The sequence below is a fragment of the Panthera uncia genome, chromosome A2 (assembly GCF_023721935.1).
Source record: "Panthera uncia isolate 11264 chromosome A2, Puncia_PCG_1.0, whole genome shotgun sequence".
NCBI classification, from domain to species: domain Eukaryota; kingdom Metazoa; phylum Chordata; class Mammalia; order Carnivora; family Felidae; genus Panthera; species Panthera uncia.
This window is the reverse complement of record NC_064816.1, coordinates 52,116,617-52,143,625: the sequence shown is the minus strand read 5'-3', so window position 1 is coordinate 52,143,625 and position 27,009 is coordinate 52,116,617. Positions and strand designations below refer to the sequence as shown.

The 27,009-nt window shown below is 41.6% G+C and overlaps 1 protein-coding gene and 1 pseudogene across 3 annotated transcripts in view; one reads left to right on the top strand and one right to left on the bottom strand.

Moving 5' to 3' along the window:
• The window catches only part of IFT122 (intraflagellar transport 122), a 71,960-nt gene that overhangs the window by 41,865 nt on the left and 3,086 nt on the right, over positions 1-27,009 (bottom strand). For 2 of the 3 annotated variants that reach the window (XM_049641015.1, XM_049641017.1), the window contains exons 2-11: positions 22,556-22,622; positions 21,120-21,204; positions 15,641-15,719; positions 13,826-13,902; positions 11,180-11,246; positions 10,093-10,239; positions 8,850-9,026; positions 6,793-6,868; positions 1,213-1,404; positions 918-1,056 (exon numbers count right to left, since the gene is read on the bottom strand). In XM_049641015.1, the coding sequence (XP_049496972.1) occupies positions 918-1,056; positions 1,213-1,404; positions 6,793-6,868; positions 8,850-9,026; positions 10,093-10,239; positions 11,180-11,246; positions 13,826-13,902; positions 15,641-15,719; positions 21,120-21,204; positions 22,556-22,622 (1,106 nt within the window). The remainder of the gene's footprint in view (positions 1-917; positions 1,057-1,212; positions 1,405-6,792; positions 6,869-8,849; positions 9,027-10,092; positions 10,240-11,179; positions 11,247-13,825; positions 13,903-15,640; positions 15,720-21,119; positions 21,205-22,555; positions 22,623-27,009) is intronic. The other variant, XM_049641016.1, reaches the window with a different exon arrangement.
• On the top strand, positions 16,474-17,128 carry LOC125931034 (60S ribosomal protein L38-like; annotated as a pseudogene).

Sequence of the window (27,009 nt, the reverse complement as noted above, 5' to 3'; positions counted from 1 at the left end):
AAACTCCTCTGCACAGCATTAACAGCCCCTGATGATCAGAAGTCCATCTGAATAAATACCCACATCTCTGGCCACTCCCCACCCACCACCCACAATAACAGGGAAATGCATGTAGTTTCTGTATACACTAGGCTCTCACACTCTAACTGCAGACCAGGTGGAGAAAGTGTCCCCAATAAGGGAAACTGGGGAACTGCCCAAGTAGCTATACCCTCACCAGCACAGCTGGAATCTTCAAACAGAGGTGCCCCCAGATGGGAACCAAAGGATGCCACTGAATCTGTAAGACAACCCTCAGTGTGCATACCCACACACAGGCACCAGGCAGTGTGCTGTGGCCAAACATCTGTATATGAATACATCTGAAATAAGTGGATCCTTAGCCCATTTAATCAGCATGGCTACTGGGTGGACAGCGGAGGAGGCTGAGGTTCAGACTGACTGTGCTAGGCCTGGAACCCAGATCTTCTAAGCGTGTGATGACCCATTATCCCTGCTTACCTCTGGGGTAAGGACCCACCAGGAGGCAAGTGGAGATGAAGGTGAGAGAGAAGCATTCCAGTATATCCACACCAGAGAGGATACACATCCACAAAGACTGATGCAGCTCAGCCACCTTGGCTCTGATGTGTCATACATTATCCTTCCCTTAGTCAAGAAGTCCACGTCCCCCTTGGAATTGGCAGCAGCAAAATTATGTGAGTCTGTGCCTTTTTTTTTTTTGAGACAGAGGGTTTATTGCTTTCTTTAGATTCTCAAAGACATGTACATCCTCCCTTTACCCTCAGAAAAAAACAAAAGAAGAACCAGTAGTCCAATGTGTTTCCAAAAGACTGAGGAGGAACATTTCCTATCATTTTACTTGCTCTGTCAGCAGTCCTCTCAACCTATCCCTCTTCCCAAAGTCTGCCTTTTACCTTTCTGCTCAGTGATCAGGTGCTGCACGATGACATCAGTCATGCTATCCCTGTAGGCATACCGGTCCTTGTAGAGACCGTGGACAGTACTGAAAATAAGCTGGTAGAAGGAAATGGTGCCATCTTGGCAGCCTACCACCTGTAGGGAAAGAGAGTTGTCAATTCCCAGCTCTCTCTGGAGAAAGAGTCTGCCCTCCCATTTGTCAGGAGCAAATGTCAAGGATCTGACTGGCTAAACATGGCTGATGTCTGTGCCTAGTCAGGCAACAGCCCAACAGAATGGACTTCTTCTTACCACGTAGTTGGAGTCAGGTTTCACTTTACACGTCCACACCCAGGAGTTCTGCTCCCCAACAGTCCCAAGCCGTACTCCGTCCTTGGTGAAAAGGGATACTTGTTTGTCTGACCCTCCCAGCAAAATGTACTCCCCTTTAGTAAAGTAGCTGAGGCAGCAGGGGTCAAAGTTCAGTGACCGATCCTTCCCAATCTGAGGAAAGAGAACACACACCAAGGGAAAAACCACTCCTAAATCCATACTATTCACAATACAATTAAGGGCTTTTCCTAATGACTTTAATGGGGGGAGTCAAGAAGACAAGGGCAAGCTGGCCAGAGTTAACTCCTGTGTGATTCCATCATGAACACAGGCCAGCCTCCTCTGGAGCACCCTACTTCTCCCCTCCACACAGCTGAATCCTCCACTGCTTGAGTTGGCAGTTATCTCCCGGAGTCCCACTAGGTGCTCTAGGTGTGTATCTTAGCTCCTCAGCCAATCTGGACCCTCCTCCCACTCGGACTTTCTCCCACAGGCCTCCTCCACACACAGCATTTGCAAGGATTTCAATGGTTCCCCTCAGGTCCGTCCTTCCTTCCTTCCTTCCTTCCTTCCTTCCTTCCTCCCTCCCTCCCTCCCTCCCTCCCTTCCTTCCTTCCTTCTTCTTCTTCTTCTCCTTCTCCTTCTTCTTCTTAAGTATTTCATAAAGCTAAATTCATCTGGTTTAAAAAACTGTCCTCTATTCTGAAACTACACCCATCATACTTCTCTTTATAACAACCTTACTGAGGTATAACTCATATACCATACAATTCACCCACTTCAAGTGTATAATTGGGATGCCTGGGTGGCTCAGTTGGTTGAGCATTCGACTCTTGATTTTGGCTCAGGCTCCCTGTGTCAGTGCAAAGCCTGCTTGGGATTCTCTCTCTCCCTCTCTCTGCCCCTCCCCTGCTTGCTCACCTGTATGTGTGTGTGTGCACGCATATGGTGTACACATGTGTGTGCATTCTCTCAAAGTAAATATACATTAAAAAAAAGCGTGCAGTTAATTATGCAAACAGCATCACTAATTCAGAACATTTCTATCACCCCAAAAAGAAACCACATACCTGGTAGCTGTTGATCTCAATTCTCTTTTCTTTCCCTCCTCTGTCAACCACTAATCTACTTTCTGTGTCTATAGTTCTGCCTACTTTGCAGATTTCACAAATCTCCAAATGGGAGATGGGATCTCACAATTTATGAATTGGATCACACAATTTGTGGCCTTTTGTGACCAACTCATCCATATTGTAGCGTGTATCAGTACTTCATTCTTTTTCATTGCTGAATAATATTCCATTACATGGAATCCATTACATGAATATACCACATTTTATTATCTATTCATCAGTTAATGGCCATGTGTAATTTTTGACTATTATGAATAATGGTGCTATGGATATTTGTGTACAAGTTTTTATGCAGACATGTTTTCATCTCTTATGGATACATATATCCAGGAGTGAAATTGCTGTATCAGCTGGTAACTTTATGTTTAACCTTCTGAGGAACTGCCGTATTTTTCAAAGTGACCGTAACATTTTATATTCATACCAGTAGTATGTAAGGGTTCCAATTTTTCCAGCCCAGTGGGTATGATTTTGATTTGCATTTCCCTGATGTCTAATGATGTTAAGGACCTTTTCATGTGCTTATTTGGCCACATGTATATCTTGTTTGGAGAAATCTCTATTCAAATCCTTTTTCCAGTTTTTAATTGGGTTGTCTTTTTATTATTGAGTTGTAAGAATTCTTTGTATATTCCAGATATATGTCCCTTATTAGATATATGATTTGTAAAAATTTTCTCCAATTCTATGAGTTGTCTTTCAGTTTTGGTACTGTCCCCTTAGCTTTTAGGATGAAGGTCAAGCTCCTGAGCTCTCAGCTCCCTTGGCCAAGACAAACATCTTATAGTTTGCCAAGCAGACCATGCTCTTTCAGACCTTCATGTCCTCACAAGTGCTATTCTCCACCACCACCCCAGCCAGAACTATCCTCCCTCTCTCTCTCTCCACCAGGTGTCATCTCCTACAAAAAACATCCCCTATCTCTTCACCCTACCCAAGGGTGCTCCCTCCTTTGTGCTCCCATGGCCCTGTGCTCACCTCCCCCACAGCACTGCTCTCAATGCTCTGTAGTTATAGGTTTAATTTGATGTCCTCTCTCCCCTTTTAACCTGTTAAAACCCAAGCTCCTTATTGTCACTGGAGTTTTTTGCTGCCCTGAGGGTGCTTTTTGTAAATAAAAAGACTATTTATGATTACCATTGTTAAACTAATAGTCAAAAAAAAAAAAAAAAAAAAAACCTCACAACAACTAACAGTTTATTAAAGAAATAATCCTAAAAACCTGGTTCTTCATTAAGTTTTTAAGTTCAATTTACAAATATTTTCTATTTATAAGTCTAGCAAAAGTAAACAACTAATTGAAAAGGGGCCTCTGATTATCATTTACTGAATTAAATTTTGAACAGATTTTAAAATCCCTTAGTTTAAGGGATTTTAGTTGATTCCCTTAAACTAATTTAAATTGCAATAATTTTGGGGCACCTGGGTGGCTTAGTTGGTTAAGCATCTGACTTTGGCTCAGGTCATGATCTCATGGTTTGTGGGTTTGAGCCCCATGTCGGGCTCTGGGCTGAGAGCTCAGAGCCTGGAGCCTGCTTCAGATTCTGTGTCTCCCTCTCTCTCTGCCCCTTCCCCACTCACACTCTGTCTCTGTCTCTCAAAAATGAATGTTAAAAAATTGTTTTTAATTAATAAATTGTAATTATTAATTTTATATATTCAATTTTCCTTTATAAAAATTTCAAATGCCTAACACCAAAATTCCCCTAGCACTTATATAATGATAGTAAATCCCCTAGCACTTACAGTAATGATAGTAAATGATAGTAAGAAAACTAAAAACATCTTATGAGTCATGACATAGAAGGTTTGCAGCTTCTGGTAATGGCTCACTAGTTCCCACTAGGCCAACTCTCCTGCAGGTAACAACTATAAATGCTGAACCAACTATAAATTACAACCACCTGAAGGCACTACAGAGCAACCAGAAGCAGACAAAAACTGAAGACACATGAGCATTTGGAAGAAAAGCCTGGCCCTAGGTGAGTTTCTCATTTTTTTAATGGCTTTTTGCCTGAGGGCAGGCCCTATCAGCACCCTGTTGGATGAGCACAGAATTTCAAGCCATGACAGCTTAAAAATGAGGTGGGAAATCCCAGAAAAGAGACATGCAGAGGGAGAGCCAAAATTCTGCACATACACTCTGTTGAATATCTGGAGTTCCCTGAACTACACACATGTGGGGCAGATGCCAAGCAGCCCATCAAGGCTAAAGAGCTGAATAGAGACTTCAGCTGCTGCTCACACTAGAAAGATGGAGTTTGAATGTTGAGTCCAGCAAAGTTAACTACCTGTTTTAAAAAAGCTCAACTACAGCGTGCTCTCTCTCTCTCTCTCAAAATAAATAAACTTAAAAAAAAAAAAACAAAAAACAAAACAACTACACAATAATCCTCAGAGGAACATGACAGAAATTAATCCCTATGATGTACCTATGATGTATCATTTACAATGTCCAGAATATAACCCAAAATTCCAAAAAGCAGAAAAATATGAACCATATTCAAGAGAAAAGACAATGAGTAGATACTGACCCCAAGATAATTCAGATACAAATTAGCACATAAAAATGTTAAAATAGCTATTATACTATGGCCAAGGATATAAATGCAAATATACCTACATCTATAATGAATGAACAAATAATAAAAAAGAATCAAATGAAAATCTAGAACTGAAAAATGAAATAACTGAAACAAAAATTCACTGGATGGGCTTAACAGAAATATTACAGATGACAGAAGAGTCAATGAAGTTGAAAACTGAGCAACAGATCAGAGTTGGGGGGTGGGGGGGAGATTTAAAAAATGAAAAGGGCCTCAATGACCTGGAGAACAGTATCAAAAGGTCTAATGTGTAATTGGAGACCCAGAAGGAAAGGAGAGAATGAAGAAGAAAAATTATTTGAAGAAATAACAAAGAATTATTCCACATTTGCTGAAAGAATAAAGACATAAATATATAGATTCAGGAAGATCAGTAATCATCCCCCACCCCACCCCAAGACAGAAAATATAATGAATCTCTTTAACATTCCAATATTACTTAGGTACTTACTAAAAATTTCTTACATCTTTCAATTTAAAATCGGACATATAAATTGATTACTCAATTACAACTTCTAAATGGTCATCACAAGACAGATATGATAGATATTCTAGTATGGATTCTAGCATCAGTCTGCCTGGGTTCCAAACCATACTTGGGCACTAACTATACTGTATGACTTTGGGCAGTCATTGAACCTCTCTGTGCCTCAACTTTCTTACATGTAAAGTGGTGGTAACAGTACATACCTCACAGAGTTGTTACAAAGATTAAAAGAGTTAACCTTATAAAGAGTTTATACAATGCCTGAAACCCAATAAATGTTAGCTATTATTATCATTAACCCAGATACCCTTAAACATTATAAACACTTAAATAGCTAAAAATACACAAATTATATATACCTAAGACCAACACAAAAGTATAGGTTTGATTTACTTCATCATCCTATATTTAATTCTAAATCTTCCCAGATTTAAAAGACAACCACTAAGGAAACAATTTTACTGTCCCAAACCAAGTGGGTTATCTCAGCAGTTAGGTTGCTTATCATTCAAAAACTCTGGGCCACAACATGAGCTCTAGTGCTACATACATGCAAGATATTTCCCATGGCCCTGACCACCAGGTCAATTTCTTTTTTATTGTCACTGTAGCAACAAGACTCCATTCTCTCTCTGTGTAGTGTGGTTATTTGTTCCCAAGAACTTCCAATACCTATGCCCAGTGCCTGGTACACAATAGATGTACCAATAAATATGTGTTGAATGATGATATACACACATCAAGTGGATGAACAGATAGTCCAGGGCTAGATACAAGATCATTAAAGTGAGGGTTTGGGGAAATCAGCCATGGGAAACTCAGAAGACACGTCACTATTTTTATCTTGTCTTTACTCAACTATGAAAAAAAAAAAAAAAAAAGACAAATGATGAGGTAGAAAAGAAATGGCCCGCAAACTAGGCTACATAACTGAAACCCCTCTTAAGGACTAAGAATATTACTAAACAAAGGCTCCATTGAACAGGCTGTATTTCTCACCTGTTAGGCTGTGGTACCTAAGCCATCCCCACCACCTTCAGTAGTAATGAGGTGTATAATCTTTATTTGGGTATAATCTTTATTTCATGTTCTGAGTCTTGTCTACTCGTTTCTAAAAAGTTAATAACCAGTGTACCTACTTTGCAGGGTTTTGTAAGAATTAAATGAGATAAAGTATGCAAAACCTGGGCATAGTACCTGGTATCAAAGTAAATGTTCAATAAACAGGAGCCAACAAGAATAATAATGTATAATTACCAAAAATATAACCTCTAAAAGTGAACAAGCATGACTGCAATTGTATCTCCCACTGGGTTTGTACAGAACTACATACCTGTTTTCCACTCAGTTGGTAAAAGGATAGTTTCTGTCCCCAGTCAGCTACAGCCAGGATGTCATTATGTTCCTCTCTAATCAACAGAAGACAAAAGAGGTTATGTGGGGCCATGGCCTGAGAACTGTAGCCCCAAGGGTTTAACAAACAACAGGAAAAAGAAACCCCTGGCCAGACTGTCAGATTACCAAATGTTATATAGCAATACTGAGGCCAAAAGTTGTAACATGGGCCAACCCATCAATCAGTCCAGTGGGATGAGGCAAGGTGATCCTTCTTGGATCTGTTATTTCATTGAATGCCCTACCATAGGCTGTTGGTGCTGGGCCTCTGCCACAGTGAAGAAGCTAAACCCCTCATTTCAAAGCTTCCTGAGAGCAGTGCTAAGAAAGCACAAGGTTGTAGAGCCAAGAGTGCCTTTTATTTATGTACTATAAAATGTGGGGATATGATGGAGAAGCAAATCTATTGCAATGAAAGGGCAATGGGTTGTCTGATGTTTTAATGGACAGAGAGGAAGTTTGCTTGCGCTTCCTGAAGAGGGAAAAATCAACACCTAAAGATCAGTTCTCTCACAGTTAGGGTCCTCAAACAGGTGAAATGGTTTCTGACTAGATGAATAAAATATAGTGTGCTCTCTGAAGACCAGCAATTGCCTTTGAAACTGACCACCTATCAGAATCAGTGCCTTGGGACTAGGGCCGTAGGACCAGCACACCGGAGAAACCTCTTCAGCTGAGGCTGGGGATCAAGCTACTTGGGAATCTAGTTCAAGAGACAGACATTCTCAGCCCTTGAGACCTGGTCTTACTCCACCTAATGTTGCCTCCTCTTTGTTTATTAATTTTCAAGCCCAGGGCCTGAGGTCATCTGGTAGCACCATTAGATATGCAGGCAAGGCGGGGTGCAGCCTCACCGGCAAAACATAGCCAAGGGTGGCAAACTGGCAAATATACGCACTAATTCACAACTAAGGGAAAAAAGATGAAGATGGAGAGGGATGTTAACAGGAAGGGACCTGCAGGTGAACTCTGTAGGATTCATATGAGGTCCAAACACAGTCCAGGAACCCAGCCCATGGTGAACCTTCTTATGGAGGTCACATGTATCAATTGGGTTGATAGTTTTCAACCTCCTTTTTCCCTTTTCTCTTTTTTATTCCTGGAAGTGGGACAAAATCTCATGTCAAGCAATAAAAGGGGCCGATCTGACTGAAGCAAAAATAGGGACCTGAAGCCCACCCTTTGCTCCTTTCCTTGTCCCTCATCTCCCACCTCCTTCTTCCAAGGAACCCCAGATATCAAAGAGCACAGTTTGCAAAGTCCCAAGCTAGATCACTTTTGCCCAATCAGAATATCCTGGCTACCCCGGGTTTCCCCATTCCAGTATGCCAATGTTTTCCTTATAGGTAAACTCGATCAAAAACAAGAGAGAATGCCTAGACAGCCAGGATTTGGGTGTGAGGATTGTGGGTAAGGCAAGGGTTTCCTCTCCGATACATGTCCTGTCAAATACAAGGTAAGGTACACTATGGGAACAGGCTAAGAAAGGTGTCTAGTAATAGAGGAAGTGTTAAATGAATTATGATGCATCCACACAGCGTATCCTATGCAGGTATTAAAAATCCTCTTTTTAAGAGGACCATTAATGTTACCAGAAAGAGACTGCTTTATGGTGGCTAAGTGGAAAAAAAGAGTCAGATATGATTTATTTAATCATATGAACACACTGAAAGACTGAGGGGGAAATACACTGAAATGCTAATAATGATTCCCTCAGCGGATAGGGTTTTACAAAAAAGTTGAACCTTTTTAAAAAGTTGAACCTTTAAAAAGTTCTCCTTTAGATTTTCAGTATTTCCTAAGTTTCCCAAAGAATCATTTTGTAACATAAATTATAAGGGTGGGCTCTCCCCCTTGCTGGGGGAGCTTTCACCAACAATTCCCCCAACCCTCTTAGAAAGGAACTTCAGAGCAGTGTCTGCCTGGCAGGTCTATGCTGGGGCCTCGACCCTTCCAAGGGGGGAGGGGGGCTCTTGCTCCTCAGGACACACTCACGAGTTGTCGTCCCTGAGACTGTCGTCCTCTTCCTCTGGTTCTTCCTCCTCTGCCTCACTACCCTGACTACTGTACACTGCTGACTTCAGAGTGGAAGGGATTTCCTGAAAATATCTGTCGACCATGACTTCCTGGTCATCCTCGTTTTCTCTGTACATCCAGAAATTCTCCCATCGGCTGTAGATAGTAAGTGGTTGTTCACAATCATGTTGCCTAGAACTGCACTAAAGCTATAATTTCAAAACCTGTCAAGAAGCCCCTGAACCCTGCCCGGAAGAGGACAGCAACCAGGTATACTGGGCATCCTGCTTCTCATGAATTAAAAATGGTACCGTGCAGCCACAAAGTCATCTGTGGCCACAAAATCAAACAGCAGGAACTCTGGGGTAGGCTAATGGCCTTTGAAGGCATTAGATATGCATGGTACAGCCCTGGGCTGGACACAATTATTCAGGAAGAAGCATAATAATCTGGTGTAAGAAAGGCAATGGAATCAAACAACCTTGTAAATCAAGTAGGTACCACCTGTAAAATGACATTGGGCTGGTAAACAATTAAGTCCTTTACTTCAGAGGACTTTGTGGGGGATACCAGGAATTTAATAATATTAGAGGATTATACAAATAGCACCTAAAGTTATTAGTCTACCCTTAAAGTCACATGGGCAGAAGAGGGAAAGTGTGTGTAAGGTTTGAGAAGGTAGATGCCAATTGTTTGTGGAACTATAGGCTTTGAGGACATTTCTAGACTTAATTTTTACTTTTTTGGCAAGGGCAGCAAAAAAGGCTCATGAAACAGCTATTTATTATTGGGTGGGCACATGTTCTGCCCAGAATTGAAGGGAAGAAATGAAAAAGGGAAAAGACCCAAATAAAGCCACAGCAAACAGGTGAGCTATTAATTCATAAAGAAATGGGCTTTCTGTAGCATATGCACACACAAACACACAAACATACACACACACACACACACACACACACACACACACAAGCGCGCGCGCGCGCATGCTTTGGGCTGGCCTAGATAGTTCATCTGCTTAGCTAAAATCTCTGGGATTCATTCCAAAACTCAAGATGGGCTCTTAAAAAATTCCATTCAAATGGAATGGGTTCCAAAACAGATCAGTCAAATGGAGTGAGAAGCTTTTGAATGGAGGGACACCTTAGGAAGAGAATTCAGCCTGCTGAGAAAGCTCTTTTTCTTAATAGTATTTGTCCTAGAAGGAAGACAGCTATAAGATTACCTTGAAGGGTTCCAGCAGATGGACCATATGGGGGAGAGGGAGCCCCCTGGCCGCTCAATCTTCACTTTTTCCTCACCATTTTTGTTCCGTATGCTGATGATCCCATTGAACATTCCTAGAGCCAGGTACTGACCATCATTTGTCCAGCTGTTCATACAACCAACGAAAGGGCATGGGGAGAGGGAAAGGAACACACAGAAGGTAAAGCCAGTGAGGAGGATGCCCTGGTCAAAATATAGTCTAATGAGGCAGCAACAGAAGGGCTCATCCTGGTCCTGATATAAAAATCAGAGGACCAAACATCAAGCCCCATTTATTTTTAAAATCGACAGTGAGATGTGAAGGCAGTATCACCCTTTCCTGAGCTCCCACGGTTTTCTGTACATACCTCCATGAAAGCCCTTAGCTTGTGCTTGCAACACTGAGCCAGCCTCTATTCTCCACTCACCATTTCAACCTCCTCCTACTATAAGAGCATCTAAGAACAGAATCTGTGTCTTGGTGTATACCTAGCTTCTCAAATAAGTAGGTGTTTAACAGATATTGAATGAAAGAATGGCTACACTCAGAATCTGCACAGCCAGAATAGCTCCTACTTATAGAGTCTTTAATGCATCAGGTACTGTGTTGTTTTATACTCAGTTTGTGCACATTTCACAACAGCCCTATTGAGTATTTTTATCTCTATTTGTAAAATGAGGAACCTCCTAGGGTCACAGAGCCTATCAGTGACTAAATCTGGATTTAAATCCAGGTCTAGTATCAAAGCCTATGCTTTCTCTTAGCACACATGCTGCCTGGACAAGGACAGCCTCGCACCTCCAGAAAACCTCCACTGAGTATAGCTTTCTAGCTGAGGAGACTTATTACTAGATAATTACAGGAAGGCAACTTGTAGTTCTCTTTTGCTTGATGATCAAAGGCACAGGTCCTTCCCATCAAGGAGACAGTAAAAGAAAAGAGAAAACATAGGGGCCCAAACCAACTAGGTCACACAAGAACTTTTCCACTGTGTGACCTAACCAGATTCTAAGAGTCTGTTTAGAAGAGGAGGGAATATAAAGCTTCAGAGCTGCCTTTAACTCACCTGCAGCAGGTGATCTTGCTACTGGATTTATGTTTGGAGACAGACTTCTGTTCAGGAGACCACAAGCCTTCAACACAAAATATATAAAGGAAGATAAGATTAGATGGAATATTACTCAGCAATAAAAAGAAACAAACCATTGATACACCTCCAGGGCTTTATGCTGTATGAAAAAGCCAATCTCAAAAAGTCATGTACTATATGCTTTCATTTTATAACATTCTCAACATGGCAAAATTCTATACATATGGAGAACAGCTTAATGGTTACCAGATGCCAGGGATTAGGGATAATAGGAGGGGGATGGAGATAAAGGAATGTCTTTGTGGCAATGGTAATCTACACACGTGATGAAATGACAGAACTATATACACATGTTGTGCCAGGCCTCATTTCCTGGTAGAACTCTACTATCTTTGCAACTGACAGCAAATCTATAATTATTTCAAAAGAAAAAGAAAAAACAGCAGGTAGATTGGTGAATTTCTAGATTGGTGAATTTCATTTCTTTTTTTTTTTCTTTTTTTTTTAACGTTTTATTTATTTTTGAGACAGAGAGAGACAGAGCATGAATGGGGGAGGGGCAGAGAGAGAGGGAGACACAGAATCGGAAGCAGGCTCCAGGCTCTGAGCCATCAGCCCAGAGCCCGACGCAGGGCTCGAACTCACAGACCGCGAGATTGTGACCTGAGCTGAAGTCGGACGCTCAACTGACTGAGCCACCCAGGCGCCCCTAGATTGGTGAATTTCAGAGGTTTAACTCAAAGAAATGGCAACATCACAGTTCATAACTATTACATTACAACCAGGGTACAATCAGCATCCAAAGTAATGAACGATGCTTCCTAAAAATCAGTTTCCTCTCTCAGGCCTCACCAACAGCACATGACCCTGTCTAGACTGTGCCTTGTCCAAGGCACACTGGCCACTTTTGGTTTACTGCCTCTTGCTAGTGGCTCAGTGCCCTACAACAGGCGTACATCTAGGCAACACGAACAAGTTCTACTCTTTGCCTGAGCCATGAAGTATGATCAAGAAAATAAATCCAGGGCAATAATATACTTACATAGCAAGGTGCAACATCAAACAAGCTATTTGTTTCTCCCTCTCCCTGGTCTAGAATGCCTCCCGCAAATGTTCAACTTTTATACATCTTGTCTATGCTCCACTGAGCCTGCCTGGAGCCTCCAGCAAAGGAAACCTCTCCCTCCTGGGCCTCCCTCAGCACTATTTAAAAGCAGATCATGCCTTAGATATAATTGCATGGCCGAGGTCCAAGCCCTGGTTCCACCACTTATCAGCTGGGCAACCTCAAGTGAGTCACCAAACCACTCTAAGCCCCAGTTCTTTTTCATCAGTGGTGTGGGAATGAGAATATCTGACCTTAGGGGTGGTCATACAGCTCAAATAGGAATTCATTTTAACTCTCAGTACAGTGCCTAGCACATCACAAGCATTCAACAAATATTATTATTATTAATTATTATTATTATTATTACTTGATATTCTATTTTTACAAATTCTACCTCTCCACCTGCCCCAAACCACAAGCTCTTTGAGGGCAGGGATTCTATGTTGTCTTTTTAATCACAAAAGTAAGCACAAAGGGGCATCTGGGTGGCTCAGTTGGTTAAGCGTCCAACTCTTGATTTCACCCAAGTGACGATCTCATGATTCATGGGATCAAGTCCTGTGTCGGGATTCTCTCTCTCTCTCTCTCTCTGTCCTTCCCGTGTTCACATATACACCTGTATATGCTCTCTCTCCTTCAAAATAAATAAATAAACAACAAAAAAAGTAAGCACACAGACCAGTGCCTCACATAGGGGTTAACATTTTTAATGAATGACAGTCCCTTTCCCTTTTATACAATGTGCTTTCAATTATATTCTCTCTTGAACCTCAGATCTCTGTCACTCTGGCAGTGAGGTACACAGGTAGGATAAGGACCGTGAAACACTGAGAGGGATTACATGGTCTCTCACTCCTCAATAATGGCTGTTCTGTTGTACCCACTGTCAGCAAGGAAGACAGAACTGATGAGCTGAAAGCAAAACTGGTCTTGACAGAGATAACCTACAGGCCTCTGCTCCTTCCCTCCCTGCCTCAAGGGCCATTTCACTGGCCTCTCCTCTGTGTCAGCACCATGCCAATGCCATGAGTGGGGCCACAGTAATCTCCTCAGGGTATCCAGCCCCTCTCGAAGGACAGCTACAGCCACCAGACAAGTAATGGTGACACACTACACAAGAAGCACAAGTTGAAATAGTGAAGAATTTCACACATACAAGGATGCTGGGGGACACAGAAGTGGAGACAATCACTGGTTCCTGCCAGGTGAGGTGGGAAGGTTCCCCAGAGGCAGCAGCATAACGTTATGTCTGTGCTCTCCCACCCTTCTTACCATTTCCCTCCCTGGGGCCCTTCCTGCTGTCTCCCAGATTTTGTACCAGATTCAATGTCACCATTCACTCTTTTGGTTTCTCTACAATTTAAAGATAACTGTCAGCCTCCCCTCAGCTATTAAAGGCAGGGAAGTAGCATGAACTCTCTCAGGACAAAACCACCACATTCTGGATGGATTTCAACATTTTTTGCCCAGATTTTCAGTAACTCCAGGACAAGACATCAGGAATCAGAACTTACCAAAGTCACTAGAGGAACAAGATGCCAATTGGTGGGTAACAGGGTTGTAGGAGACACACTGGATAGAATCATTGTGCCTAACAAGTAAACAACTATAGATTATTATGCAGCAAACCACAAATGCTTCAGTGGCAACAAATGAAGACTTTTATGATGAGCCCACAGTCTCTCTGACTACACACTACAGGCTCTTATGCCAGTGATCAACAAAAAGCACAGGGATGAATTCTCCTCTGCTGGATTGCCCCTCACCCACCATTTTCCTCTCTTAAACATTACCCACCAGACTGGCCTGGTTTAAATGCAACCTCCTCCAGGACCAGCGCTCTTGATACCTCTGGTTTGTGAGCTGATAAGATAATGATGTACAGTACCTAGCCTAGCACCAGGTACACAGGAAGTGCTTTATTCACAGCTGTTAATTATTGCTTTGTGGAGGCCTGGAAATACAGGACGGAGATGCAATGAAGATGTTACAGGCCAAGATCTGGAAACGCGGCAAATCCTGAGACAATAGCGAAAGCTGAGTGAGTCACGTATGTCATCTCAGCCTCTATTTTATTTCTTCGCTTCTAGGTAACGTTTTGCTTATAACTTCATTCATTCATTCGTTCATTTATTTATTCACTCATTCAAAAGTTGTTCATTGATGTATATACCCATGTACACAACAGCATTATTCAAAATATCCAAGAAGTAGAAGCAACTCAACGTCCATCAATGACAGATGAATGGATAAACAAAATGTGCTATATCCACACACTAGAATATAATTCAGCCTTAAAAAGGAAGGGAATTCTGATACATGGATAAACTTAGTGGACTTTAGGCTAAGTGAAATAAATCAGTCACAAAATGACAAATACTATATGATTCTGCTTACATAAGGTGCCTAAAGAAGTCAAATTCATAGAGACAGAAAGTAAAATACTGATTGCCAAGGGCTGAGGGCCCAGGGAATAGCAGTTGTTTAATGGGTATGGAGTTTTAGTTTTGCAAGATGAAAAGAGCTATGGAGGTTTTATATAACAACATGAATGTACTTAATACAACTGAACTGTACGCATAAAAAAACGGTTAAGATGATTAATTTATGTTATGTGTATTTCATCACAATTAAAAAGAAAAAAATCATTTGTTAAGTACTGATTATGGGCCAGACATTGCACTAAGCACCAGGAACACATGGGTAAGCAAAAATAGATGCAGTGTTTGCCTTCACAGAATTTACAGGCTGATGGGAGACAGCCATCGATCACCAGAATAAATGTAAAACTACAACTGTGAGAAATACCAGGAAGGAGACCTGACTGAGTCTAGAGGGGCAGGAACGGCTTCACATAGAAGCAACACATGAGCCTAAGATCTGCAGAGCAAGTAGGGTTAACCTGGCGGAGGAGGAATGGGAAGAACGGGAAGAACATGAGCAAAGTCTCTGCAGAGAGGAAGCCTGGTGCACACTGACTCCAAGTTTCTGGCTGTTGAAACTGGGTGGATGTGACGCCATTCCCTGAAATGGGGGCATTAGAAGGGGACAAGTTGGACTCAGGTGGAATCTGTGGTGTCAGAGTAACTAAACTGAGCTATATGAAAACACCTAGCTCAGTGCTGGCCAGGCTAGTTGTGCTCAAATGTTCATTCATTTGTTCATTACCCAACTTTCCTATACCCACCATATACTCCTATCTATAACTTAACCTCAAATTCAATTGCAGAGAAAAAAAGTTCTTCCTTATATTATTTCTAAGGGGCTTTTGCTACAGTAGCTCAATCAGAGCCAAACCAATAATACTGCACACCTAAATGGTTACTTACGTGTATTTCAGAATGCCTTCCAATTTTGAGGTCCAGATAATAACACTTTTATCAGCCGATCCAGAAGCAAAGCGCTTGCCTAAAAGTGTTTTAAAAAGAAAACTCATATTTGTTTTAAACCAGCATTTCTCAAAGAGTATTTCCTAGAAAGGAGTTTCTTAGAAAACTAGTTCTTTAAGGTTAACTAGCAAGTGTCAGCTGCTTCTCTACTTGTTTTTGTTTTTTTAGAGAGAGTGGGGGGGGGGGGGGGGGGGGGGGGGGGGGGGGGGAAAGAAGGAGAGAATCTTAAGGAGGCTCCACACTTAGCATGGAGCCCAACATGGGGCTCAATCCCACGACCCTGGGATCATGACCTCAGCCAAAATCAAGAGTCAGATGCTCAACCGACAGTCACCCAGGCGCCCCTCTACTTCTTTTTCTTATCAGTACTGGGTGGCAGTTCAGGAAGTTTGGGTTCAAATTTTAGTTTTTCTGGCACTGAGTAAACAAAGATGTATTGAGGGCCTACCACATGTTAAGTATCATGTTCTGTGCTAAGGATTAAGTAGTAATTAAAGCACATGTAATCCCTACCTTCACAGAGTTTAGTGTAGTGGGAAAAGTAGGCATTGAATGAATTTAATCTAACATGAACATAATGTGCTAAGAAATGAAGTGAGTCCTAGGAAAGAGAATAACTGGGGGACGTAATTTAGATGAGGGAAAAGCTTCTCAGGAGGAGAACCTTCAGTTGAGACCTAAAGGATGAGCAAAGCTTAGCCAGGTAGAGGCAAAAGACCCATCCACATGGATAGAAAAGATATACAAAGGCCTTGAGGTAAGAAAAGCCTGGTATGTCTGAGTGGCTGAGAGGCAGCAGCATGGAATACCAAGAGCCAAGGGGGAGGTGGGTAGAGGATAGATCTCTAGCAGCTTCAAGGCCATAGTCAAGATCTTGTTCTTTAACTCAAAGAAAGGCTTTAAGCAAGAGCAACAAATGAGATTTTCATGTCCACACCACTTGGGCTTTATGAAAGAATGGACTAGGTCTCTCGGGTGGTGCCAGCTGCACGCTCCCTTGTGCCCCTCATAGCCACGCCTTGCCAAATTGAAGAAATCAAGGATTTTCTGCTCACAGCCAGATGAAAGGATGCCAAATCCATCAAGATCAAGAAAAATAAGCATGGGGCGCCTGGGTGGCTAAGTTGGTTGAGCACCCAACTTCGGCTCAGATCATGATCTCACACTTCTTTGAGTTTGAACCCCACATCGGGCTTGTTGCTGTGTGCACAGAGCCCACTTTGGATCCTCTGTCCCCTTCTCTATCAAAAACAAATAAAACATTTTTTAAAAATAGAATAAATGAAATTAAATAAAGATAAGGACAACATGAAGTTTGATGTTCGATGCAGTAGATACCTTTACACTTTCATCATCACAGACAGAGAGAAAGAAGAGAAACTGAAACAGTCCCTGCCCCCAAGTCTGGCACAGAAGGACCTGAAATGAACCTGGCACACTGATTTGAACTGTATTAAAGTTTTTAAAATTCTTTGAAAACCATGAAAGAATGGACTAGAGAGGCAACATATAATAAGTAATTACTTATTAATTACATTGTTGCAAATTTGCAAGTAGTACTTAAGAGGTGGAGCAGAGTATCAAGGCGCAAACAATAAGGAGTCTTCACCTACTCTGGAGAGAGATAAGGAAGAATTAACCATGATAATTCTGAGTGAAATAAGTCAGGCAGAGAAAGATATCATATGTTTTCACTCATATGTGGATCTTGAGAAACTTAACAGAAGACCATGGGGGAAGGGAGGGGGAAAATAGTTATAAACAGAGAATGAGGGAGGCAAACCATAAAAGACTCTTAAATACAGAGAACAATCTGAGGGTTGATGGGGGGAGTGAGGAAGAGGGGAAAATGGGTGATGGGCATTGAGGGGGGCACTTGTTGGGATGAGCACTGGGTGTTGTATGTAAGTGATAAACCATGGGAATCTACCCCAAAAACCAAGAGCACACTTTACACACTGTATGTTAGCCAATTTGACAATAAATTATATAAAAAAAAAAAAAAAAGAAGAAGAAGAATTAACCATGGGCCAGATTTTGTAACCTTTGTTAAGGATTTTTAGACTTTGTTCTTAAGGCAAATAGAAGTTGACCTGTTTTCTGAGCAAGTCATTGTTTTCTGAGCTTCTACATCTGAAACAAAAAGGGGTAGTAACACCTTCCTCAGAGACTTTGTGCAGGGCGGCAACTAAGATGATATCTGTAAAACACCTTTCACAATGGCTGGAACAGTAGATATTTGGGTGAGCCATATGATACTGCCGCATCTATTAAATACACAGAAGCTGCATGTATGTATGTATGTATGTATGTATGTATTTATTTTTCAGAAGCTGCTTTTATTTGTTATTATTCCTGTCACTACTCCCCCAACACTGGCAGACAGTAAGACATGGTGTTGAAGAGTATGGGCTATGGGCTCAGAGTCTGAGTTGGAATTCCCAGTGATGGTACCAGCTGCCGGACCTGAAATAAGTTCCTGAACATCTCCATGCTTTCATTTCCTCATCTGAAAAACGGCTGCAACAATAGTATTCACCTCACAGTTGTTGTGATGATTAAATGAGATTAAAGTATTTCAGACAGTACCCAGAATATAATCAATGCTAAAAAAAATATTAGCTACTATTACAATTATTTCTTCATATTGTCATGTTTTTCTTGAACCAAAAATAACTAGTTCTTACATACCTTTATATCATGGCTGTTCATTAAGTATTTGCTAAACTTAAGGGAGACACTGGAAACAAGCAAACTTAAAGAGCAATACCATAATTGAGAGCATTTCCCTTTCTAGATCCAAGGAGAAAAGGCCGATTGAGAGGAATTAAAAGACTTCTCAATCATTATGTGTCATGAAGAGGCAGCATGAAATACTAGAAGGCATGAGGGCTCTGCAGTCAGGAGGATCTGGGGCAGGCACATATGTGCCACCGTCACCGGCTGCCACCATGACCGGCTGCCACCGTAATTGCTCCAAACCTGTTTTCTCCTCCGTGAGAGGAGCTGAGAACTTCTCTGAGTGCTCCAGAGGGTTGTTGGGAAGATCAAATCTGATGATATGTGTGACAGGACTCTGCAAATGCTGACAAATGCCACTAATGGCAGGCCACACTCTGACACCCTCAAGGGCCCTAGTGGCAGAGTAAGCCAAAGAGTCCCCAGGCTTATAAACTCCAGAGGACCCCAAGGCCTTCTCATGGCATTACTCTGAATTTGAACTCAAACACACACATAAAAACAAAACAAAACAAAACAACCAAAAAAAACCATGGCTACTGTGGCACAGCACACTTGACTATGAGGCAAGAAATAATGTTTTTGCCACTGACTTGCTACATGACCTTAGCAGGTTACTTGACTTTTCCATGTCTTTATGATGGGCTAAAATGAAGACATTGGGCTAGATGACACTAAAACTATACCCACAAAATCGTGTGTATATATGAAGAATGTGCACTTTTCTACGAAGAGGTCTATAGCTTTCATTGGATTCTCAAAGAGGTTCATCATCCAAAAGAAGTTAAAAACCTGGAACCTGACTGATCTCCAAAGTTTGTTCAAGCATTGTAACATTCCAATTTTGTGCCTTCTCAGCAGTGGTCACAGAATGTTACCTCTCATCCTATATCCGTTTGACACATGAGGAAATTGAGACTCAAGAAGACTCAATAACTACCTCAAACTCCCAGAACCTTTGGGATTGGAACGTAGAACCATCTCATTCCAAAGTCCATGTTCTTTCCACTAATCCCACATAGAGAATGCACCCATTCTCTGACTGCCACCTCTCCTCTTTGTCACCTTACCACATCCAATAACCCTCTTCAAGTCCACCAGAACCTCTCCACTGCCCACCCCCCTGTGGTCCTCTAATCCCTCATTACAATGGCCGACAGTTCAAAGTCACTGTATATGATCACTGCTTCACATACATCCTCCACTCCCTTGCCCTCTTATTTCATCTTCAGAGGTGCCTGCAAACCTACCAACCTGGTTAAATCCAAGTCTCCACCACCCCTGTCCCTGCATCTATGCAGCTCAAGTAGTGGAGAGAAAGACATAATCACACCAATGAATCTCATTTTCAATTCATAACCAGCTTCAAGTGGGCCCTTCGTATTGCTTGGGATTTCACAGTACATTTACTCAGCCATTCTCCTAAATGGCAATTTGCCAGTTTTTCCTTTCTCCTCAACTCTGATACCTCCCTCCCCATCCTCACTCTCAGGTGACATTGCTTCCTACTTCACTGAAAGAATGGAAAAGAATTTCCATTAGATTCCTAATACTACATGCCCCCACTTGCCAACATCGTGGTGGTACCTTCTACCTTCCCACCATGTCCCATCTAGGTCATAGATCCCATCTCCTCTTGCCAACTCAACAACTCTTTCCTGGCAAGTCCTTCCCCTCTCCCCTCCAGCATCAATGTTTCTCGAATTCAACATGTCCTAAACTGAACTCCTGATCTTCCACTGTAAGTTTTTCTACCTGAAACCTTTCCCATCTCAGTGGAAAGCAACTCCAACCTTTTCAGTAACTCAGGTCAAAACCCTTAGAGTCACACCTGACTACTTTCTTCACACCACACACACCGTCTTTCAGGCAATCCTGTTTGCTCCACCTTCAAACCATATCCAGAATCTGACCACTCCTTACTACTTCCTTTGCGCCCACAGATCTGAGCCACCATCACTAGTGTTACAAAAGTTGCCTGGATGATGCTTTCTTCACTCGTCTCCCTGCTCCAGCCCTTACCCCCTGCAGACTGTTTCTAAAACATCAGCTAAAGGGATCCTTTTAAAAATATAAATCAAATCAGATCTCTCCTCTGCTCAGAAGTCTTTAGTGGTTCCCCATTTTCACTGAGAATCTAAGTCAAAGTCCTTATAACAGCCAACATGATCTGGCCACCCCATCCATACCTATTACCTCTCTATCCTTATCCCCTACTGTTCCCCCTGACTCACTCCACGAAAGCCCCTGGAAGGCACACTCCCACCTGAGAGCCTTTGCTATGGTTTTTCTTCTTCTGGATGCCCACTATCAGAATCTCACTGCCTCTCCACCTTCAAGACTTTGCTCATCTGTCCCTATCTCAATAAGCCCACCGTCACCACCCTTTCCTTTCCCATACCCATCCCCTGCCCCATCCAGCATTCTCAATTCCCCTTATTCTGCCCTACTTCCAGCATACTGTTTAATTTACTTCATTATCTCAAGCACCTAGAATAATACCTGGCACATAGATGGCCCTTATTGACTTGAATGATTGAAATAAAGTAAGAAACTTAACTATCTTCTGTGATTGTGAGTTGTATGTCAGCTAACTAACACTAATTAAGGAGTGACTAAGGAGAAAAATGAGCAGCTATGAGACCATTACAGAGGGTATAAAACCAGAGCAGCCTCTTACCATCCTTTGCATACGCCACACAGTACACAGTATCTTTGTGTCCCTTTAGGGGCTGAAGTAAGGTGCCATCAGAGGTGTCATAAACCTGGCAAAAAGACACAAAATTACACATTATCCACATGACATCTATCAGTCAGAATTCCTGCAGGTTGCTGCTGCTTTTTGTTGTTGTTGTTGTTGTTGTTTAAATGACAAAACATTTGTCAATATTCTAAATTTGCATCAAGTAAAAACTACACCAAAAAAACCCAGAAAGAATGTGACTCTAAGTGGAGAAACCCAAAAAGTAGAGGTCCCAACTCTGTGAATTACATAGCCAGGAACATATCATTAATTCTTGAGAAATAGAACTTCACTCTGTGGAACTTCACTACAAAGTTCATTCATCTTATGTGAATTTGGATATATGACCAATCAAGCTAAACCCTCCCAAATAAAGCCAACACACACAAAGAGTCTGCTACAACATGATTAAATTTTAGTTCTAGCCTGACTCCAGTATCAACATAATAGAGAAATGTTTCATATTTGCTATCAAGAGTTTGAAAGTCATAGACCTGAACTCCAGGTTTACAAATCAGAGGAAGTATTATAAAACCCAGCTGTAACATGGATTTAGGATATTTTGTAGCACTGTAACATCTATAAATGTGTGGATATTTAAAAAACACACTATCTGAGTAATCAAGGCAAAACCCTCCAAAAACAGTGTTAGAGAAGATAACCTATGAAAAAAAAGTAAAAGAATTTGGATTGTTTACCCTGGCGAGAAGAAGTCTGCAGAACAATGTAACCAAGGCTTTAAGATTATGTAGTTACCATAAAGAGAATGGAGATCAGTCAGTCTGCATATCTAGAGACAACAGAGCAAGGGGAAGTGGACTTACGCAGGAGGAAGGAGAGATCATACAAAGGTTTTTAGGTCAAACATAAAGAGTCCTCTGAAAATTACTTTTATATACTGGGATAAGTTCCAGACTAGCTATATTCTTTGAAAATATGAAAAAAGGACAGCATCCATATGGAATTGTTTAGGTAGGCCAATGCCTAAAAGTTGGGGTCAAGCTATCTGGCTTCTCAGGGAGGGAACCCCTTCAGTCTTGTTGCTTAAATTTTTCAGGGGGACAAAATGTGAACTGACACTAGCCCAGTTTCAAAGGCATTTTGATTAATTGTTTTCAACTCTTTCATGGGTGTCTCAAAGTAAAAAGGGAAAGATTAATGACTCCAAAGGAGGTATTGTTCACAGGTTCCTATCTGATAGACAGTTTACTTACCTGTTTTAAATAGCCCATTTCCTTCCCTATTAAAAAGTAATGACTGGTTTTTCCGCCCTTGCCTTTTTTATCTTAAAAAATAAAGGGTCAAATTTCAGAGCACTTACAAGAGGGAGAGGGAAAAAAGCACTTAAAAAGGAAACTCAGACAAAATCCTACCAGTAATCTGTTTCCTGCAGCCAAAATCAGTTGCGTTCCATCGGGCTTAAATGCGAGGTCATATATACTAAACAGGAGACAAGACAAGACAAAAGGACAATTAGGAACCAAAAGGATGAGGTCTGCTAATGGCCAGGAAAGCAAACTTTATTTCCATTATGAAATACTGCTTGTGTATGAGAGAGAAAAATAATGGCTAAGAATTGCATTTGGTTGCAAATTCCGTTCAGCCACCGCACCTTGGCAGTCCATTCAATCACGATTTACTTGGCAGTTAGCTTCATGTCCCAGTTTCCACTTGTCCAGACGCCAGAGATGATTCAAAGGGTCAACAGTTGAAGGCACTAACTCTCCTATAAAGACTACACAAACTGAGAGAATGCGTGAGGGTTACTAAATCCGCATGTCTCTGAAAAACTGGTCATTTATTAAAATATCATTATTGGGGCGCCTGGGTGGTTCAGTCGGTTGAGCGTCCGACTTCCGCTCAGGTCATGATCTCACAGTCTGTGAGTTCAGGTCCCGCGTTGGGCTCTGTGCTGACAGCTCAGAGCCTGGAGCCTGCTTCGGATTCTGTGTTTCCCTCTCTCTCTGCCCCCCCCCCCCCACTCACGCTCTGTCTCTCTCTGTCTCAAAAATAAATAAAAACATTAAAAAAATAAATAAAATAAAAATATCATTATTATTTCCAACCAACTGGATATTTAATGAATGCCTTTTAGGTGCTAGGCAATAGTAACTGATACAAAATGAGTAAATCACATTCGCTCCCTGCCCTCAAAGAAATCCCATCCACTGGGAAGATATGACTCAGACACGTTCACAAAGAACTACCATATGTCATCAACTCTGAAGCATACATTTTTTTCACATTTTAAAATCTCTGAGGTTGGGGGCGGAGGGTGTGCCTGGGTGGCTTGGTTGGTTAAGCATCCGACTCTTGATTTCAGCTCAAGGTTCATGAGTTCAAGCCCCGCATCAGGCTGTGCACTGACTTAACGAAGGCTGCTTGGGATTCTGTCTCCCTCTCTCTATCCCTCCTCTGCTTGTTCTCTATCTCTCTCAAAATAAAATCTCTGAGGTTATGTATCTTATAATTGATGATGTGTCAGCTTAACTGGAAGCATTTTTTGGTTTTTTAGTGGTACTTAAAATAACGGTATTTTACAATCAGTGACCTCTTAGATTAGATGACTACAGAATAATACTGTGTAAAGGTTTTAGGAGATACATTAAAACATATATTACAGGATTCAAATGAGGAAGATGCAGAAAAGATTTGGAGAAAGGATGAGAAAAAGCTTCATGAAGAAAAAAGTATGTGAGAAAAATAGGGCTTTTGAGACATGCAGGAGGAGATTTGGAGGGTGCAGCATTTCAGGCAGAGAAAACAGAACAAGCAAAGACATGAAGGTGGGGAATAGCATATAATCTAAATAATCAAATTTGACTGAAACTTTGGCTATATGTAAGGCAGTAGGGGGAGATCAGGCTAGAAAAACAACAGGCTGGAGCCATATTGCAATGATTCTTGAATGCCCTCGGCAGGGGATTTCATTAGTTCAGGTGACTCTAGTAAAAATGTGCTAGATAGCACTGCCAAATCAGCCTACTGCAAAGGTTTAGCATGGGATAAATTCACCTGATACCTGAAGTCATCTAGAAATACAGACCCCGGGTAAGAGTACTTGGAGCATTTTGCAGAGATACTCTGTGCTGAGCTCTTCCAATGCATTATTTCATTTCATCCTCACAATTCTATGAAGTAAGAATTATTACTCGGTTTTGTAGTTGAGGACACCATAGCTCAGAGGAATCAACTATCTCACCCAACATTACACGACCAGCAAGTGGCAGGGCTAGAAATTCAACTTGGGTCTGACTGTAGAGTCTGTGCTATACTACCTTCTACTCTCTACCTTCTACTTGAACTATTGTCAAATATGACAAATCTCTGTTATCTTTAATACTTTAACAATAACAGTGGATAACATTTATTAAGTACATTTATTTACTATGTGTGCAAGTACAATTTAAATGTTTTACATGTATCAGCTCACTTACCCCTCACAACCCTATACCTATTTCACAAATGAGACAAATTAAGACGGAGAAGCTAAATAACTTGCCAGGAAATATACTGCTACTGAGTGGAGGTGGAACCAGAATTCAAACCCAGGCAGTCTGTCTCCAAAGCCCAAAATCTAACCACTGTGATCTGTGGCCCTTATTTTCATTATTATTAGCATATGTCACAGTCGATAATATAATAGCAACAGTTTCCATGCTTTATCAATGGGGGGAAAAAAGGCATTACATGTAGAATCCAAAAAAATTTTTATATAGGCTCTGTGGACAACAACAGCCTCCTTTAATAAAAATAATTTTTAAAATAATAGTAATTCTTCACATATATTCAACAGCTGGCTGATGAATATTACACCCTTTCCAGTTAGGCATCCCTCTTGATAGAAGCAAACACAGACACTGAGTTCTTCAGCTTCCTCCTATTAGTTGGTAACAGATCTGGGCCTTACTGTTTCCTGGGCTTTCTTTCTCTGAACCTATGGGGAAATGTGCTTGGCATGTATCACACTGAGGAGAAACAGGGTGGTAAAATGAAAATCAGAAGGGAGTTGGGGCTAGAACTGATGCCCTGTCCAAGCTTTAGTCCTCACCTACAACACAAGGCAAGAGAGCTGCCATCCCACCTCTGAGTGCACAGGCCACCCTTGTGCAAGCACCTGACACCTGTGGGTTGCTGTGATGAGGTACCAGATTTTGGAAAGGATCTGCACCACTCTTCTACAGTCATCCGTGGTCCTGTGGCTCCCTTTCTGCAATGTAGATAATGTAAGCTCATTAAAGTGGTTCCTGTGGGGATCTTCTTCATAAGGATCATTTGGGGTTGAATTCTCAGAAAATCATTTGAGTGTCTGATTTGGGCCAAGTCTTAAACTGTCTTCCTCTCAGATATGAAAATTCATTTTCTCTAAATGTCTTGAAATTTGGGGCGCCTGGGTGGCTCAGTCAGTTAAGTGTCCAACTTTAGCTCAGATCATGATCTCCTAAGTCCAGAAGTTCAAGCCCCACATCTGGCTCTGTGCTGACAGCTTGGAGCCTGGAGCCTGCTTCTGATTCTGTGTCTCCACCTCTCTCTGCCCCTCCCCTGCTCACACTTTCTCTCTCTCTCAAAATTAAACATTAAAAAAATGGGGGGGGGGCACGCCTGGGTGGCTCCGTCGGTTAAGCGTCTGACCTCGGCTCAGGTCATGATCTCACAGTTCATGAATTCGAGCCCCACATCAGGCTCTGTGCTGACAGCTCAGAGCCTGACGCCTGTTTTGGATTCTGTGTCTCCCTCTTTCTCTGTTCCTCCCCTACTCGCACTCTGTCTCTCTCTCTCTGTCTCAAGAATAAAGATTTAAAAAATTTTTTTTAATTTTTTTAAATCAAACATTTAAAAATAAATAAATAAAAAATAAATAAACGTCTTGAATTTTGCCTTCCTAAAGTACAACATAATGTTCAATTTACCCCAATCTAAACTCTTAAGGTACTTAGGATCTGTATAATTTATCATAGCTCTGAATTACATAATCGTCTATATTTTACACTGTTTCAAATACTATCTTGTCCCCTTAATTACAGTCAATTATAGTCCCCTGCAGTTTAAGGGCAAGGACCCCGTTTTAGACATTTATGGGCCTTTGGTGCATGGCATGGTCCTAGACACAAAATGAATATAACCAACAACCTGACAATGTTTTATCTTGAACCCTTCAGACTTTAATTACATCATGAGACTATGAAACCAAATAAAGGAAACCTCATTTAAAATGGAGCTAGGAGGCCAGAAGGGGGAGCTCTCATGGTGTACCTTTATTGCAGCCCTTTGAAGACTCAACAGGAAGAAGCTTATGCCTCATCACCACCCTAGATGAAGGAAGATTTTTCTCCTTGCCCAGCAACAGCCCAGCCAATGAGAGACTGTCACAACTCAGCCAATAAAAAGCCACTACACTTTGAGCTCCCAGTTTAATGGACTTTTTGTTTATAACAGCCCCTCCCAATTCCCCTTTTTCCTCTATAAAAGAGTGCTCCTCTGTTTTCTGGACTTACCTATGGTTCACCATAGCTTGCTTGTCCCAATTGCTGTCCTGCTTGCAACTGCTCTCCTACTCCTGAATAAACCCACTTTGCTGGCAAAATAACTGGCTGTTTTATTTTCAGGGTTGACAAGAGCACAGAAATTCAGAATTGGGAAAGACCCTAGAACTTGTCATGTAGTCCAACTCCCCCACCAAGGCAAGAATTCCCTATGGATGGCCATCCAGCCTCTGAACACTCCCAGGGTTGGAGAAGTCACCAGTATGCAGAGTTTATTACACTACAGGATGGCTCTCTCTACACATCTGCCACCTTTTATGAGAAAGATACATTATCAAATTACA